The 17845-nt window shown below is 41.1% G+C and overlaps 1 protein-coding gene across 1 annotated transcript in view; it reads left to right on the top strand.

The window, feature by feature from the left end:
* The window catches only part of ttc27 (tetratricopeptide repeat domain 27), a 140949-nt gene extending 125601 nt beyond the window's left edge, over positions 1-15348 (top strand). Inside the window, exons 17-20 of the mRNA XM_071899853.2 lie at positions 3345-3542; positions 5343-5454; positions 11615-11715; positions 14569-15348. Of these exons, the coding sequence (XP_071755954.1) occupies positions 3345-3542; positions 5343-5454; positions 11615-11715; positions 14569-14694 (537 nt within the window). The 3' untranslated portion in view covers positions 14695-15348. The remainder of the gene's footprint in view (positions 1-3344; positions 3543-5342; positions 5455-11614; positions 11716-14568) is intronic.
* Positions 15349-17845: the final 2497 nt, after the last annotated feature.

Raw genomic sequence — 17845 nt, 5'->3', positions numbered from 1 at the left:
GGGTGTATCACCTAGTGCAGGATGTTAGTTGGAAGTGAGAATGGTTTGGACCAGGTCCAGGCCTGTCATCCAACACAGCATGGTTTGGAACATGTCTAGACCTCCCCATTAGACCTGTTTATACATTCACACTGGTTTGGAGATGTCAGATCATCTTGCTCGCAAATGCACGGATCATGAACAAAACAGAATTAGTGCATTCGGTGTTGCCTGCTGCTCAGCCCATTCAATGAAGCACAGGGTGATTATACCTCTCTCGCTGTTATGATCCTTCATTGTGGAGATTTAAAAAGACTCTATTTGCTGTTTAAGGTGAAGGACAAGGTCATTAAGTAGAAGGATTGTAGAATTTCCCTTGTTGCCACTGCTGAGCTGCCGCTTGACAGCTCCGCAATGCCCCGATGCCTAACAGACATCGGCTAATAAACCGTGAGCTTTCCATATTAAAGAGCAATCAAATGCGCCGCGTTTCAGACACGTTATTGCATTTTAACAAAGCCATCCGTTCCTGCCCATTTAACTCGTGATGTACAGTAGCCGCTGCTAACAGCGAAGGCCCACCGTGAGCGAGGCATCGGGTTTCCCGTGACCGGCTCCGATGCTCGAAAGGGGGAATCAGAGGGGAAATTATGTTGAAACCCTATATCCCAGCAAACACCTGGGGATCCTGCTGCTCGCCGTTAGTCAGGGCTACAGCTTCAAAGGAACCCGATCTGGTTTCTGTCAAGTGACACCCACCTCCCTTCCATACATTAACTCTGAGAAGACGCACCCCTGACTTCACGCCGCACATGCACCATGCGTGCTTTAGAAAGAAAAGAAACTCCTCCACACACACTTAACCCTAACCCTAATCCATACGTACACAACATGCTCTAACTAGATTCCACTGTGTACTCAACTCTCTGCTCAGTTCACAAAATCTTCACACCAACAGCACCAGAAGCTTCGCATAATCCGCAACATTTTCAGATGAATAAATGTCTGTTTGGCTACTCTCTATCACCAAACACAATAGTGATTCAACCTGTAGCCAGTTCAGGAAAGTTTTTACATTTGCTATTCTAAATAGTCTGTTTTCTCAAGACCTCACCCGCTGCTATTCAAGTTACAGTTCAAAAATGGCTTTAGTTTCTCTGTTGTCTATAAAATATCTGCCACCACGACTGGCAGAAATGTCATAACCACTGTCACTCCCATGTATAGAGTGTCTGTCATGGTTGTACATTACCATTCTTATACATTAGAATATCATACATGTTGTTTCTAACATGTGTATGTCTCCATCGTTGTATGATCATTAGTTGGTACATTACAGTATCGCCAAGTGCATTTCTTTGTTTTCATCTTCAGATGAAAGCATGAAATAAGACCAACATTAGCTGGCACTAAAGAACAAGAGCAACTTGGCCAATACTAATCAATTCTTCAAAGGCTTTCTAGTTTTTTCTAGTGGATTTGTCTTTGATATTCTGGAAGCTTATTTATTCACTTCAAACCAGCTGATGGAAAACGCACCTAATTTGCATGTAGGTTTTTGTCAAATTCACTTGAAAGCTGGATGGAAATAGACACTGCTTTCTCCCACAAACACAGTTTCTCTCTCTTTTAGCACAAACGCTCTCTTTCTCTCTCTCTCAGCTCCACCTCTCCTTCTCCCTTTTCTCTGACGGTACAAGCGTTGATATTCTTGGCGGATGGCGCGGTCCCCTTCCTAAATGACATTCCCGGCGTGGACAGACAGGATGAGGCCCCGAACGCCATGGCTCTTCCTGGGTTTTAGCGGGAGAAAAAAAAACCTCACAGATGTCTCCTTCTGATGCTATCTCTGCTTCACCGACTCGACAATGTGTATTTTATAAAACGCATGTGTTGGGCTATAAATATCTACGTGTCTCTGTAATGTAGTGGGTTCAGGCATGGAAGTGAGAGTTTACTGATGATTATGGCTGTTGGTATGTGTCTCTCTCTGCATATACAGTGGTTTTTGCCTGTGTGTGAGTAAAGTATGTGGATTTCTGTGCATTATCCATAATTCTGCGTGTTTTATGTGTCTGCACTTCTCTAATTTCCCAACTTCATTTAACTTTTTAATCAGATGAAACTTGCCTCTCCATTCCCACGAGTGAATATTTAATTCATATATGTAAACAAGGGGGGAGTGAGAATCATGTTTTGTTATTGCTCAGCCCCGCCGGCTATTTATCCAAGCTGTTTTAATTGCCGTATGAAAATCATGACTACACATACATTACCAATTTTGTTTGCGATGGCAAATGAGCCAAGCAATGAGTTTTATTTGCTCCTCTCATTCACCGATGCCACACATATTGAATGCAAACAGGTCAAACACTGCAGTTTCAGTTGAGTGTGGCGATGTGGAAGTGAAGCTGAACATAGGAACGTCCCCCCCTCCCTCTCCCTCTCTCAGATGGTGGGCTTACAAGTGGAACCAGGCAGAAACTGCCCCTGCAGACGCATAGGAAATTCATACAGGTCCAATATACACTGGGGGGAATCTAGACTGTAATGCTATCCAGTGCGGTTGGTTTCACAGCTCTAGTAATCATTCCTCATTATGTGTCACTGCTTGCAACAATGGCAGTCCACCCACTCTTAATGTGACCAGATGGAGTCATTCTGTTTGGTTTGTGTTTTTTTCCCCATGGAAAGAGCCTGAGGTGGTGGCTTATTGGAAAGTTGCAGTAAAATAAGTGCAGGTCGACAAACGCAATACTCAAACTGTATCCTCTTTTACTCATATCCTCCAGTTAAGGCTAGAATTGTCCAAGTGTGTGTGTTTGAGCTTCAACATGTTGAAGTTCGGGACCAGTACACCCGGCTGCCATTCAGGACTCACACAACGTCTTGAAGGTGCTCCTTGTGTGATTTATAAACATCATTATATCGTTGTCAAATTAATTGTGATACCTTGGTATCGCCAATGAAAGCATGGTGGAGACGATCGGTAGCCTCTATCTCACACCAGTGGTATTGTTGGTGCTTGTGTTTCTCAAAATTAGGATCACATTTCCCATAAACCCTGTTGCTTCAGCAAGATTTATCGATGTAAAAATACCTACATGTAGCACCTTTAAGGGCAGGTAGTGTTCCGTTTTTAATAGTAATTCTGTATTATTAGACTGTATAGTGGAGAGTGACGGGGAAGATGGGAGAATGTGAATGAATAACATAAAGCAAAGGTTGTCGTATACAAACCCATGACATCACATAGCGTATGGCTCAGCCATACGCTATGTATGGCTGAGCCACCAGGAAGTCTGTTTTACATGTGAACACAGTTCTGACATTTAAATATGAATCATACATGTTTCCCTTTGCAGGTTTTACAGATCCTGGTGAGGGCAGTGGTGGAAAACCTGACGGACAACCGTGGCGAGCAGGCGGCGTCTCTCCGCCCGAACCTCCAGGAGCTCCTGGGCAGGGTCACTTCCCGCCACAGCACCGACTCCCAGATATGGCAGCAGTACGCCCGGCTGTACGGCGACGGCCACAGCACCAACCCGGAGGACAACGAAAAGGTCGGCACTTTACAGAGAATGAGCCTATGTAGATGTTCCGTGTATTTTTTGGTCATTCTATTTTCTTTTCTAAATTAGAAAATGAAAAACTAATGGTGATTTGATTTTCATTTTGAAATCCACAAACAAAAAGTGGAAATAGAAGGCATTTTTCGGTTTCCTGGTCAGAAATGGCAGATACAACATTTCTAAAGGACTTGATTTTCCTTTTCTCCTTTGTAAAACAGAAAATAAAATAGTAATAGTAAGAAAACAAAAACGAAAAAAGCCTGTTTTGGGACTGAGAAGTAACCGCTGCTGTGTGCAGCAGCAGAGCGGAAAGAAGAGAGAGACAGACAGGGAGCAAGAGGGAGGCGCTGTTCAATTCAGTCATAACAACAGTAACTTTATTTCTGATAGAAAATATGTTCAAAGACCATTTTACTAATCCAAAACGTCACCTTCCTATTCCTGAGTGCTGCGAGAAAAGGAAAATCAAGTCCTTTATAAATGTTGTATCTGCCGTTTCTGACCAGGAAAACAAAAAATGTCTTCTTTTCATTTATGGATTTTGAAATGAAAATCAAATCACCATTCCTTTTTCATTTTTTCATTTCTGTTTCTGAAAAGAAAATAGAATGACCAAAAAGTACAAACAAAGCACAAGACACACTATAGCAAGTTTTAGCAAGACACAAAACCTTCGAAAAAAATGTTTCTCCATCACTCTCACATGTTCCTCACAGCTTCCCCATGACATTGTGCTGTGACAAACACCAGAGATGATATATCTCTCATACGGTCTGAAAGAGTAATTCATACAATGGACCATTAATAAGCTATTTATAGGCTCATTAATAACTGATAAGTAATAGTAACAAGTGTGAAGCAGATTAATTTCATGCTGTTGCACGTGCCTTGTATAATGATTGATGGGTCCCACGTCTAAATGCCATAAGCAAAGAGCTGTTAGTGATATAACAGATTTTGAATTGTGGCCTCTCATGGCCTCTGGCAATGGCGTGCGATTTGTCATTGCTCTTCCCCTCTCCCTGCGACAGTCTCACCTGATTGGCTAGTCAATGTTGTCATGGGCAAGATTGCTGCCATGACTTCATTTGCTGAGTTTATTTAGTGGCAGTATTTGCTTGGATCATTAGTCCAATAGAGGAAAAAGACAGGCTTCATGGTACAGAAGTTTAGCAAGGAGTGTGTAGGTGTAGGCTCCCAATCTAGGATGTCTTTTTATGAAGGCAGCAGTAAACATGTATTCCTCCATGAAAGATTCAAGTTTACTGTATAATGTAACAATCCAAATACGTTTTGCAGGACCATTTGCATTGTCTGCTAGTCTTGATGCAGTCACCCCTTGGGCCAACCAGTAATTCCATGGAAAAGCCTTCGAGGAAAACTGGTTTTCAGGAAACTCAACATGGTGTAAAATCCATTATGGCGGACAGTGATGGTCCTGGAGGAATATATAGCGCTGGATATGGGCACCAAATTTCATGTCATTCTGGTGTGCAAGATAGGACTGGTCATTAACATTTTTAATTTTGACCTGTAATTATTGTTTTAATTTAAGACAAACTGTCACAAACATGCAGCTTTACCATGCTGCTTGAATCATGTAGTCAGCTGAACCAATGGAAAAACTGACTAAAAAGGAAACGTTTTAATTCTCTTAAAACCGGGCTATAATAGCCTATAAAATTCAGGGGCAAACGAGGAAAGGGAAAGAGAGAAAAGAAAACCATGACTGTGTTTAATGTTTGAGTTTGTCGTCCAAAGTAACAATGGTGTTGGTGTGTGGTTTTGCAGGCGCTGCAGTTTCTGTCCAAGGCCCATCGCTGCGAGGTTCAAGCCAGCGGCTGGGAGAAAGACCCCGGTGCCTTCAAGGACGTGATCAGCAGGGCCGTAGATATAGGCAACGGTGAGAGCCCCGTCCTGCTTAACACACACTCTGGTTAAAGTCTTGTTCAGGTTAATCTGTTTCCATGAACCTTCCATACCCTGTGATTGAGTCTCCCTGTTTCCATGGATACACCAGTTAACAGATTCCACCTCTCTCTTTGACTGAGCAATAGTATCCTAGCTCTAATACAGGAGAAAGAAATGATGACCCTAATAATAATAGTAATAAGAAGTACCCATAATGCTACGTGAGACTGAGTTTGACAGATGGTGAAAACCACAGTGAAAGCAGTAAGATGTTTCCATGCCACAGCAACCAGTTTAATATGGGAGTAAACCAGACATCTTAACCAGGTTTCTCATAATCAGAGTATCAGCCTAATCAGGTTTTTCTAACCCAGTTATGTTGTTTAGATGTGTCGACCCAAAACCAGGTTAGTTAAGTAACCAGGTTAAGAACGGAAATCTCTGTGCTTGTAAACATAGCTACTGTCTTTCACACACACATACACTACAGCCTACGTACACATACCAACACTCACACACACAAGCACACACCATAGCAGTGCTGGGATCAATCCAGTTATTAAGAGGACTAGGTTGATTCTAACCACTACTGTAATAACAATTCTAAATCACTGTGTTGATGCTATGTTGTGAGTGATGACACCAGTGATCAGCCAGTCAGGCTTTTATGATTTTGGCTGTGATGTTTGCTCTGCCAATCGTTTCTGACCAGATATGATGTGAGTTCATAACACAGCCATTTTATTTTCTCTCTCACTTACTCTCTCGCCCACTCACAAACACATTGTTTCACACTCTCTGTCCCTGCGATTTCCTCTACCCTAATAATTCCAATAACGACATTCCTCGGCACACCTTCGCCGGGCGTCATGGGTTTTCGGATGGCGGGCGGGGCGCCACTCCATCAGGCTTAACGCGGCGTCTCCCCCCGGGTGCCCCCTCCGGCAGCCATGATGGATCGGCGACCGCTGCCGGTAAAAAAGAAGACAAACAAGCCGCTTACCCCCGCCGCCCTTGGCCCCGGTCGCCATCCACTGACCGAACAATTACTCCTGAGCTTTTCAGGGGTGGAGGGCAGAGGGAGGGGGGGGGGGGGGTAAAGGATGGAGGGAGGAAGAGAGGGAGGAGTAGGCGGCAGCAGTGCGTCCTAAAGCCTGACTCCAGTAAAGTTGTTAATCTCCAGAATCCCCAGGTTTTTTCATTTCAGCAGGACACAGCGCTGAATTAAACATTAGACAAGGAGTCAGGAGCTAGCCTGAAAAGAATAGCAATGTAGCCAGGTAGCAGTGTGTTTGCTCTGTCAGTTAGTCGGCCTCTCTCTCTCTCTGTCTCTCTCTCTCTTGCTCTCTGTAGATAGATAGATGCTCATTTTTACTCGGGTCACGCCTGGTTCATTGTGTGCTCACTATTACATACACACACCCTGTTCTCAGCAGCCCTCTGTTCTTATCCTCCATACACGCACCATATCACTCAAATTTTTTTCCCCACTTCCCACTTTTATCTGGCTCATACACACACGCATACACACACACACACACACACACACACGCACGCATGCACACAGGAATCCCAATGCCTCCAGTTCCACCAACACCCCTGTGTCCTTCAGCCAGGCAGTAGGAGAGCTGCTGATCTTAATGATTTACCCTGCAGTTACACTGGTATATGGGGCCGATATTGGCCCTTATTAAACATCAGATCTGGTCCGGTCAGTGTCGTCCACCTCTGATATGATGGATACAATTTGATTGATTACATATTTATTGTCAAATTGATCGATACTGCACTAGTTGTCTGCGAGAACCCCTTAAAGGAACAGTTCATTCAAAATGTAAATTCAGTCATGGTCTACTCACCCCCATGTCCTTTGAAACTCCACTGAAGTCTGTACAACCACCAAACACACAGTGAGTTAGCTACTGCAGTTCCATTTCAGCTTTAAAAAAAAGAAAACAATTGAAATGAATGGGGTCTGGTTGGTCACAGTTGTAAAAAGAGCATAAAATGACAATATAATCCAAGTGTTTCGCCACCAAACAAATGCACTATGAGTCCAAAGTGCCTATAGTTACCCCAATATCTTTTATATGTTTAAAGTGTAAATCGTTTCAACCAGAGGTGGTAGAAGTGCACAAATTCCTCACTCAAGTAAAAGTGCAAATACTCATCTAAAAATATACTATGGTAAAAGTACCATTTCAAATCCTTTACTCAAGTCAAAGTATAAAAGTATATGGTCTTAAATTGACTTAAAGTATAAAAGAAAAAGTAATTTCTAATGTACTAAACTGGTTCTCTGTTGAACATTCCTCTGAATCACGGATGAGAAAGTGTCTGCACTTCAAACCACTAATGTTAATTCTAGCACAGCTGAATTCACCGACATTAATTCTAACACATGGGTGAGGTCACCCATATTGCTGGAACCCTAGGCTGATTATCAAATCCAAGAACGCCAAGTCGATACTTGTGTCCTTGTTTAGAACATTCTTCCCAAGTTCTCTTGGAGAGAACAATCTTCCCATGAAAGTAAGCACAGAGAAGCTTCAGTTTGAGATGGACTGTGCGTGATTAAGACGCACAGCTGTTAATTTTCCCACCTGTTAACCGACTCTGTACTGTAGACACAGTGCTGCTCGCCGTTGTTGCAATGAATCTTGGGGCTTTCAGTTTGTTCTCGTCAGTCAAGTCACCATCCCATGCATCCTTGATATTTTGAGGTTGGCAAAGAAACTTCCAGGCTTTCTATCTGTCCTCCGTCCAGTCGTTCTTTTGCTTTGGAATCGTGCTTCGGCGGTTAGATATTACGTAAAAAGCGTCACGGACACAAGAACGCACAAGAACGCGCATTGATAATCAGCCCTAGTGTGCACAAGGGAGTATCTCAGTATCTGAACCCTCACTCCACCCCTCCGCCCCCGGCCTCCCAAAGCTTCCACGCAGCCCCACCAAACCCGCGACGGGCCCCGGACGCCGCTCCCGCAGGGGACGACAAGACTCAGAAAGAAAGCATAGAGGACAGATAAAGCCTAACGGGAGGGAGAGGGAGGGAACCGCCTTCATAAATCACGGCAGTTTGACCTTTCCCATCAACAGCCGAGGCAGAAAAGGGCCCGCGCTGCCAAGGCGAGGAGCAAAGAGAGATAGAGCGAGAAGAAAGGAAACGGCACCAGCACTTTTGTTTTTCCTTCCCAGCGTGCGAAAGGAAGATAAAAGCTGACTTGTTAAACATCGAGATGGAGGAGGGCAACATTGCGCGGAAATGGCCTATCAATATTCTGGCCTCAGACCAGCTGCTATGATACAACACTATTATCATTTGTTTTGGAAAGCTTCTTACGGCATCTGGATGAAGTGCAGGAGCTACTTAGTCATTTTTAATGTGTTTCAAATATATATATATAGATAGAGATCTAAATATGGATATGATTCATGAATACTATACAACTTTATTCCATCTGTTTTAAATAACTTCTTAAAACACACTTTTATCGATTGGTTTTTCGTAATTGCTTTTAATCTTTCATTTTACATATTTATTCTTCTTTTAACCAATTTTCTCCTGAATGTGTTTCCTATATTCTCTCCTCTTATATTTTACTATTCTTGTTTTTATGCTTTCCTATAAAACACTTTAGATATTTGCTTGAATAGAGTTTATTCTAAGTTTATTATTATTAGAACAGAGCTCATACTGTAAGTAGAGCACAGTATAATTCAATACAATGCAAACTTTAAACCTTTTTTGACCTAAAATGTATATAATTCTATTGGGGTGACTGCTTATTCTTAGAGTATATAGAATACAGATGCCTGTGAATTGTGTAGAATACAATAAAATACAATACAGACATCAACGTTTCTGCCATATTTCTAAAAGAGAACGTCACCGGCATCTCATTTGCTTGAGCGCAAATGGACTGAGAGGGTCACGCAGCTGTCGAATATTGAATCTAAATGCCATTTTGATGGTGTTGTCAGGAACGGTGATCATGGGAGTGATGAAACAGTCCCGGCTGGTAAAGGTCACAGTCTCATTATTAATGCGCGAGTCGCCCTGCAGGATCCTGGCTCTCATACAGTCACTTGGTCTTTCACTGCTGTCCTCCTCCCTCTATAATTGTATCTCTTTCTGTCTCGCTGTCTTCCTCTCTGACACTCCCGCACCTTTTCTCATGCACACAGTTCCACACAAACGTCCAAGTAATAATCAGCGACATTGTCACATAAACAAATGTCCGTTTTTCTTCTCTCTATCACCAATTGATGTAATAGTGATTCAACCTATAATTCATGAAAGTTCATGAAAGCGTTCACTTTTGCAGTTATTTAGTTCTTTTATTGATAGTTCACAGTGCAGTGGAGAGAGAGACAGGAAAGGTTGGGACAGAATGGGGAACAATATGCGACAAAAGTCCCGGGCCAGATTCAAACCCAGGATGTTGCGGTTACATGGTACGGACTTTAGCCAACTGAACCACCAGGATACCCCACATTTGCTGTTCTAAACACCCATGTTGGGTTAATCTTTCCTGGGAAAATTCCTCTGGCACACAGGAAGTGTTGTGTATTACGTTAGCATGAGCAGCGATAGCCACCACGGCTGAACAGACAAAGACAAGAGCTCCACCTACAGAAACTCAAACTGCATCAACAGAAAATCCAAGGGAAAAGACGTCACAGTACTGGACACACTGTTTTTTTTTTTTTGCACTGCACTAACCAGAGATCACCTGTCAATCAGAGCAATAACCGCTCAGCACCAAACATGGCAACAAAATTAAAAAAAACAAAAGAATAAGATCTTGCATATTACCACTTTAGTGCAACTGAGAATTCCGCAATTAAAACATATTTTTATAGTAATAGTTGTAGTGGGAACACAGACATTATATTGACATAGAACGATTTCAGTCACTTTACAGTTATAGTTATTGCTCTAGATGTGAACAGGCCAAAATGAGGCAAGTAAATGTGACTCAAACGGAACAAAAGATCACTTTCGGCTCATACAGACATGTGCGTAAACGGCCTAATTGAATTTTTGTCCGAGTAAGGCCAGTAATGAGATTATTGTGTCCGTATGCAGTACATAGTCACCCCTTTCATCTTTCTCACGCTTTCCTCTCTTTGTCTTCCATTCACATTCCTCTTTATTGTCTCCATCTCTCTCATAGTTCTATCATACCTCTGTCTTTCTCATTTACCTGTTCTCTCAGTTCTTCCTCAACTCTCTCACCCTCACTTTCAACCGAGGGTCTTGAGGTGAAGGGTGACCGCTTGTTGCCCAGCCTCAGGAGAGACGGTGCACCCTTCCATACATGCATCATACCCAGTAATGACCATGACTTTTGGATCAGCAAATCCTGTTGTTAACCATTGGAGAGTTGTTTATGAATTGAACAGGAGGCTTTTGTTAGAAGACTTTGTGGGAATGGGGGTTAACAAGGGCACAAGTATATAAAAGAGGTTTTTTTTCTTTTAACCTTTACCATCTCCCATATGATGGATATGGTGCAGTTTGATTGATTACATGTTCATTGTATAATTGATCAATACTAAACTGGTTGTCTGTGGGAAGCCCTTAACCATCTAATTCTAATGACATTTTGATCACATTCCACATAAGTATGCAAGAATATGCTTTATTATTATCATCATCATCATATTATCATGGTTTCAATGGAGAGTTTTTGTGTCCTATGGTCTGAATACTCTTGCCAAAGCCTTTCTTGAACTTAACCGTTCACCAACCTTTTCACGTGATGAAAATAGCGTATCTATCTCAATTTGTGGTATTGTCACATAATCCAATTTGTGGTGGAAAAACATAATCTTCACATAATTCGTGTCCACCATTTCAGAGTTCATGCTCTCAAATTTCACTACATTTTCTGAGACTGTGTTGTGTGATCAATTTACATATTTACATTTTTATTATGGAGAGTTCAATAGGTGCGGATGGATAGTGTCAATACATGCAGGTGTTTTCTCTTTACTCCATGGACAAGCATATCAAAATAATAGCATGGTGCAAAACTAAAACCAGGACAAGAACAAAATACAACACAACAGAGACAAAAGCGGAAGCAAATCCACCAAATGGGTCTTCATCCATCCATCTAAATGCTCTCCTCTCTCTCTCCCAGTTACCATCAGTTGCAGTAAGAAGAAGAGTAATCCTCAGGAAGCTCTTCAGATGCTCTCCTCCACCCGCCTCAGCCTGAGGAGTCTGGCCACCAAAGCCAAGGTACGATCCACCAGTAACAGTCCAGTGTCCACCCTGAAGACCAGTCCTCCTCTCCACAGACAACACTGCTTCCTATCACTCATGGCTGGTGGTAGCCCAAACATATGATGGCCTTTTTAGGGCCACTGTAAAAAGAAAAATTAAATCTAATATTTTGAGAAAGAAGTCATAATATTACGAGAATAATGTCCGAATTTTGAGGAAAAAAGTTGTAATATTACAAGAATAAAGTTATAATATTACGAGAAAAAAGTTTTAATATTTCGAGAATAAAGTCATAATATTTTGAGAAAAAATTCTAAATATTGCCAGAATAAATTATCAGCTCTACGGACCTGACATACTTCATACTAACTGACATACTAAGTCCTGATAGCTGCCAACAGACGTCTTTTCACCTGCAAATGACAAAGCAATGTTTACTAGGGCTGACAGACAAAGTTGCAGAAGTAGTAGGGCTTTTATTTTGAAAGAAATGCACTTCGACGACAAAACCTGAAATGAAACTGTGGCTTGTTTCATGGTCCTGAGTAGTTGGCATATTTTGACTGCCAAAATATTATGACTTTATTCTTGAAATATTACAACTTTTTTCTCATAATATTATGACTTTATTCTTATAAATCTCAAAATATTAGGCCTACGTTTTTGTTCTCGCAATACTATGACTTTATTCTCGTAATATTGCGACTTCTTTCTGGAAATTACGACTTAATTTTCGTAATATTAGACTAGAGAATTTTATTTTTCTTACAGTGGTGCCGTTGTATAAACGGCCTCAAGATGTCGCAGCAATTTTTTTCACATCTTGAGACCAACATGACCCACTGAATATCTTGGAGGAAATCTTGACCACATACCGTGGCGACAAGAAGCGGCTGGTTGAAGACTGTATATGATGCAGTGACTCCTCCTTAAAGGATAAGGCTGGTGTTTTTTAATGCATTGCTTACCGTCAACAAATCCTATGAAAATAACAAAATCAACAATGCGTTTGCTCTACTCCCGTTACTTTCTGACTTCCCACGTACCGTTTTTAGCCGTCAACCCAGAAGTCATTGGCTACAATTGTAAACTAAAAACCTTTAAACACAGCTCACAAAGACGTTGTTTCAATTTTAAAAATCACTAACTGTTACCATGAAAAGTCAGACTGTTGTAGTTATTACCAAATCAAATTCAAATGGGAATAAATTCTTCATTATGCCGGGGACTATTTTCTGTGCTACGGAACTACTTTCCTGAGATCGCAAACGTGTTTACAGCCAACTTATTAAGTTGGCTGGCCCGGTGCATCGCGATGATGAAATATGCTGCCCAGAGCAGCAGCATGGCTCTTTGACGTGTTTTTAATCGTTTTTTTAATACAATGGAGTTCTATGGCTGCTGGGACATGGCTTCATTGGGCACCGGCTACATGGACGAGATTTGTTAGCAAAACAAAATAATTTCTGATTTTGTTATTTTCACAGGATTTGTTGACGGTAAGCAATGCATTAAAAAACACCGGCCTTATCCTTTAAGCCTATACAACTATACAAAACGGATAGAAGCAAACAATAGACATTCAGAAGTTTGATTTCATAGATGGAATCAACTTTGAACTTCTCAGAAACAGAAACCCACCATTCACCCTACTACACAAGCGCTGTTTTCTGCGACACAGCTCTGCCTCTAGAACACCAAGACAAGATTTTAAAAGTCCAAGTGATACACGGGTGAAACAAACCCAATAAACCTTTGCATGTTACGGCATTATGATATTGTGTCTGTGTATCACTTGGACATGGAGTTTTACATTTTTGAGGCAATCAAAGTTCATTTTTACTATGGATCTTTCGTGTGTTTTCACTTCTGTGCCCTGATCTCGTATTCCACCAGCCGCTCCTTGCTGCACGAAGAAAACGCAAATCAATGGCAGAAATATCTTGGCTTTGAATGTGTTTTTTTTTTACAGTATATGCGATAACACTTTACAATAACCATAATTAATAAATAGAGAATCATTATTTAATATTTATGAATTATCATTTAATGTTAACTAAAGTAGGATTCATTTCTTCAATTGTTAATTACAAATATTAAATGTTATAGTGTACATTTAATCATTAATTAGTGGCATTGTAAGAAGTCAATCATTTACACATACTGTAGCAGAACTATTGAGAAATTAATTGTTCTATAATTAACAATGTGTTCATTTGTTACTATCTAGGTTAAACTCTTAAATAATTAAGTAGGCTATTAGTAAATGATTAACAAATGATTTGTCAAACATATATTAACATTATATATGGGCCCCTACTATGAAGTTGTAACTGATCATGATTCATTTTCCATTTTTAATGATTATTTTAAAGTTTCACCCTGCATTCTTTAAACCAGTGATTTTTCATATCAAGGACCCTAATTTAGTCCACATTAGGGCCACGGACCCCCATTTGATGAGATTTTGTCTCTCTGACCCAAATCTGAGAATATTTTTATTGTTAGATATGATTTTGTCCGGAATTCCATGACTATCTGTAGAGAGATGACAGTGAAACTATGATCAAAACAGTCATTCTTCTACATTCTCTAATTGTGTTAACTTCTTATAAATGAAATAATGGTGAAGTTTAACAATTCATCAATTTGGTAGGGATCCTCTGTAACCCCCTCAAGGACCCCTGGTGGTCCCCAGACCCCACGTTGAGAACCACTGCTTTAAATGATGTGCGATGTTCAACACATCTGCATGTGTAGTACATTTAGTGAACAAAGCCATCAATACGGGAAACAGTGTCATCGGCGTTGTGTCTTTAACAATATGATGATAATTTCAGCTTTCTTCTCCTTATCTTCCCCTATCAGCAAATGCACACAGACGTGGCCACCGGGGAGATCCACGCCGACCTGAGGGACGGCGTCGCCGAGCTGGAGCAGCTAATCACAGAGCTGCAGGAGCTGAGCGGCACGCTGCGCGGCCAATCAGAATGAGCCCCCCCTCGCTGACACGCCCCTTGCTGCAGTGACTCTCCAGTCGTGGATACTCAGAAGAGACTGACAGAGACTCTACAGCGCTTCCAGTCCTCCGCCTTACACTTGAGAATGCCTGCTTTCTTGAATTGAAGTCAAGAGTGAACCCACAGATTTACTTGTGATGCAAGAGAATAAAAATAGGTGAAAGTACAAATGTAAAGCCAAAGGAATAACTTTGTATTCTTTCTTTTAAATGTCAAGTATATATGTATATATATATATTGTGACACTTGTGTGAATCATTGTTGAGGGTTTGTGGCTTAACCGATGATGATGATGATACTTTTTATCCACTTTGGAATATAATCAAAAAGTAGTAAAAAACTTTCAAAAACTTGGATTCTCACTGTGTAATCTGTTTTCCAAAATAATACTTTCAATTTCTTTTGCATATTGAAATGTGCCTTCATTCATCATAGACTGGGCTTGAGGAAGGTATTGTTTGTTGAGTTGGTATGAATAATGGAGTGGGAATGAAATGGCCAAGACTCACCCTTTAGTCTGTTTACAACGCAGGCCTTCATGCTCAACTACAAATTGCTGCTCATGTCTGATTGTTTTGGATGACTTTTCATATCTATTCTAGGATGTAACCCATATGCAATACCAATATCAACTGACTGATGTGGAAAAGACACGTGTGCAGAGAATACAATATAATAAAATACAACTTTATTGTCCAACCAAGGCTGGAAATTTGTCTTTGGTCTCACTACAGACTGTAAAAACAATTGTTTCAACACATTTCAGTTACGGTGTGTACCTTCCACTTTTGACTGAATTGAGCCGTCTCCCCAAATACCAGTCAAGTTGGATATTTCTATTTTGTACCAAATCTTTTGTACCAAATGCAACTCCATGCAGTTTTTTGCTGTTCACACTGTTCAGAAACCATCAGATCTTTGACACGAGGGGAAAAAAATCTGAATTGGGACACTTTCAGCTGCAGTGTGAACGTAGCCTTACAGCAACTGCCTTGGGCCCCACAAAAGACAAGAATAGAACTAATGTAAATTTATTTTTTATTAATTTAAAAGAAATTTACTTATTGAAAGATGCCCCTCTATTTGTTACAATAAATTATTTCAATCTTGAGTCATGGTCACCTCCCGTACTCAGGCAGGCTACAGTGGGATATTCCACTTCTAGTAGCTGACAGAGAAGTAAAAAAATAAAATAAAATAGGCAAAGCTACCCAAGTTTATACACTACCAGTCAAAAGTTTGGACATACCACATTTTTCTTTATTTTTACTATTTTCCACATTTTAGAATAATAGAATAGTAATAAAAGACATAAAATAAGTGAAATAACACAAATGGAATTATGCAGTGACCAGAAAAGTGTTAAACAAATCAAAACTTTTATATTTTAGATTCTTTAAAGTAGCCACCCTTTGCCTTGATGGAAAGGCAAAGGCTTTGGAAAGAAATCCATACATAGGCATCAACTTCACTATTTATATTTGTCTAAGAAACTCATTTCAAGCATTTAAGCAGAAGCCTTTAGATCAAAATGGCTTTAAGAGAATGAAAAACATTCAATCAGGTGTGTCCAAACTTTTGACGGGCAATGTATATAGAAAGGATGCATTAAAAAGCAAGAGAGGTGGGATTCAGGGGGCCCCATGCTTGCCTTTGTCTAGGGCCCCCAAATCACTAAGTCCGCCCCTGCCCACCATGAACTCTACAGTTTTAAACCAGCAGAAATCAATCATAAAGTGTGCAGGAGTGCGGCCTTGCCAAGCCAGCCTATATAGCCTTATTGCTGCACTGCACTAGCTCCTATAACAAGTCCCCACCTCGAGCGCTTGGAAACTTGACTCCCGACCCCCCACACCCACCAACCCCCACCCTAGGGCGACGTGAGGGCGATGTCGCCGCTGCTGTGAAGATGAAAAGTGTGAAAGAATGCGAATGAAATCTGAAGAGCTGATCCAGAGACGGCGGTCCTGACTCTGGATGTTCATCACCGCAGAGGCAGTGGCCCATGAAAGTGTCATCCTGAGCGACCGATCACACACACACACACACCCACAGCGAAAAGAAAATTCAATTCTCACCCACACATACTTCTAGTCGGCCATGATGGATCCAACGCGGGCCGCGTCCCTCATCTTCTCGCCCCGAGGCTCCGCCAATCTCTCCTCCAATGTGTTTTCTCACCCAGCAGGAAAATGACCTTGACATTGCTTTGGTTTTTTATCTTTGCTGGGTTTTTTTTACGACCATCGCAGAGCGCATATTTTCTTTCGCCTGGGTCACTTTGTCACAGCGAGCGGTGCTTCTGCCTTTGCTTTTGAAGGAAAAGCCTTTTGTAGCCGGCTGATAAGGATGTAAAGGACATTTCTAAGAGCAGATAGCAGTGTGTAAGTGGTGTTTGTGACTGTTCATGGATGTTATAATGTGTTGTGTTTTATCATGTGATGGATTGGATTGTCAGAACAACGTGCCACATACTGTATGAATCCACAGGTACTGTTATGTTGAAAAGATGCATACTAATGCCCTGGCATTAGTACGTATATAATGGTATTGGTTTGTGTATTAGTCCAGTGGTTCTCAACGTGGGGTCTGGGAACCACCAGGGGTCCTTGAGGGGGTTCCAGAGGGTCCCCAGCAAATTGATGAAGTGTGAAACTTCACCATTTCTTCATTTACAAGAAGTTAACACAATTAGAGAATGTAGAAGGATGACTGTTCTGATCATAGTTTCTCTGTTATCTCTCTACCTACTATACAGATAGTCATGGAATTCTGGACAAAATCATATCTAACAATAAAAATATTCTTAGATTTGGGTCTGAGAGACAAAATCTCATCAAATGGGGGTCTGTGGCTCTAATGTGGACTAAATTAGCGGTCCTTGATATGAAAAAGGTTGAGAATTACTGTATTAGTCTATTCCCACTGCAGCACAATTGTCTACATACCAAACTGTATGAGCTAACACATACTGCTAATCAGGATATGATGCATTATCAAGTCCAGATTTCCAGCCTGAAACACCAGTCATGGAATAATAATGATGAGAAATAATGGCTCATTCGGAGGTCTGTGTCATCATTCATCTCCACATTATATCACACATTCACGAAATTAGTCACCGA

This window comes from Centroberyx gerrardi, chromosome 15 (assembly GCF_048128805.1).
Source record: "Centroberyx gerrardi isolate f3 chromosome 15, fCenGer3.hap1.cur.20231027, whole genome shotgun sequence".
In the NCBI taxonomy this organism is placed as follows: Eukaryota; Metazoa; Chordata; class Actinopteri; order Beryciformes; family Berycidae; genus Centroberyx; species Centroberyx gerrardi.
The sequence above is the reverse complement of the archived record's forward strand: the minus strand, read 5'-3'. Positions and strand labels throughout refer to the sequence as shown.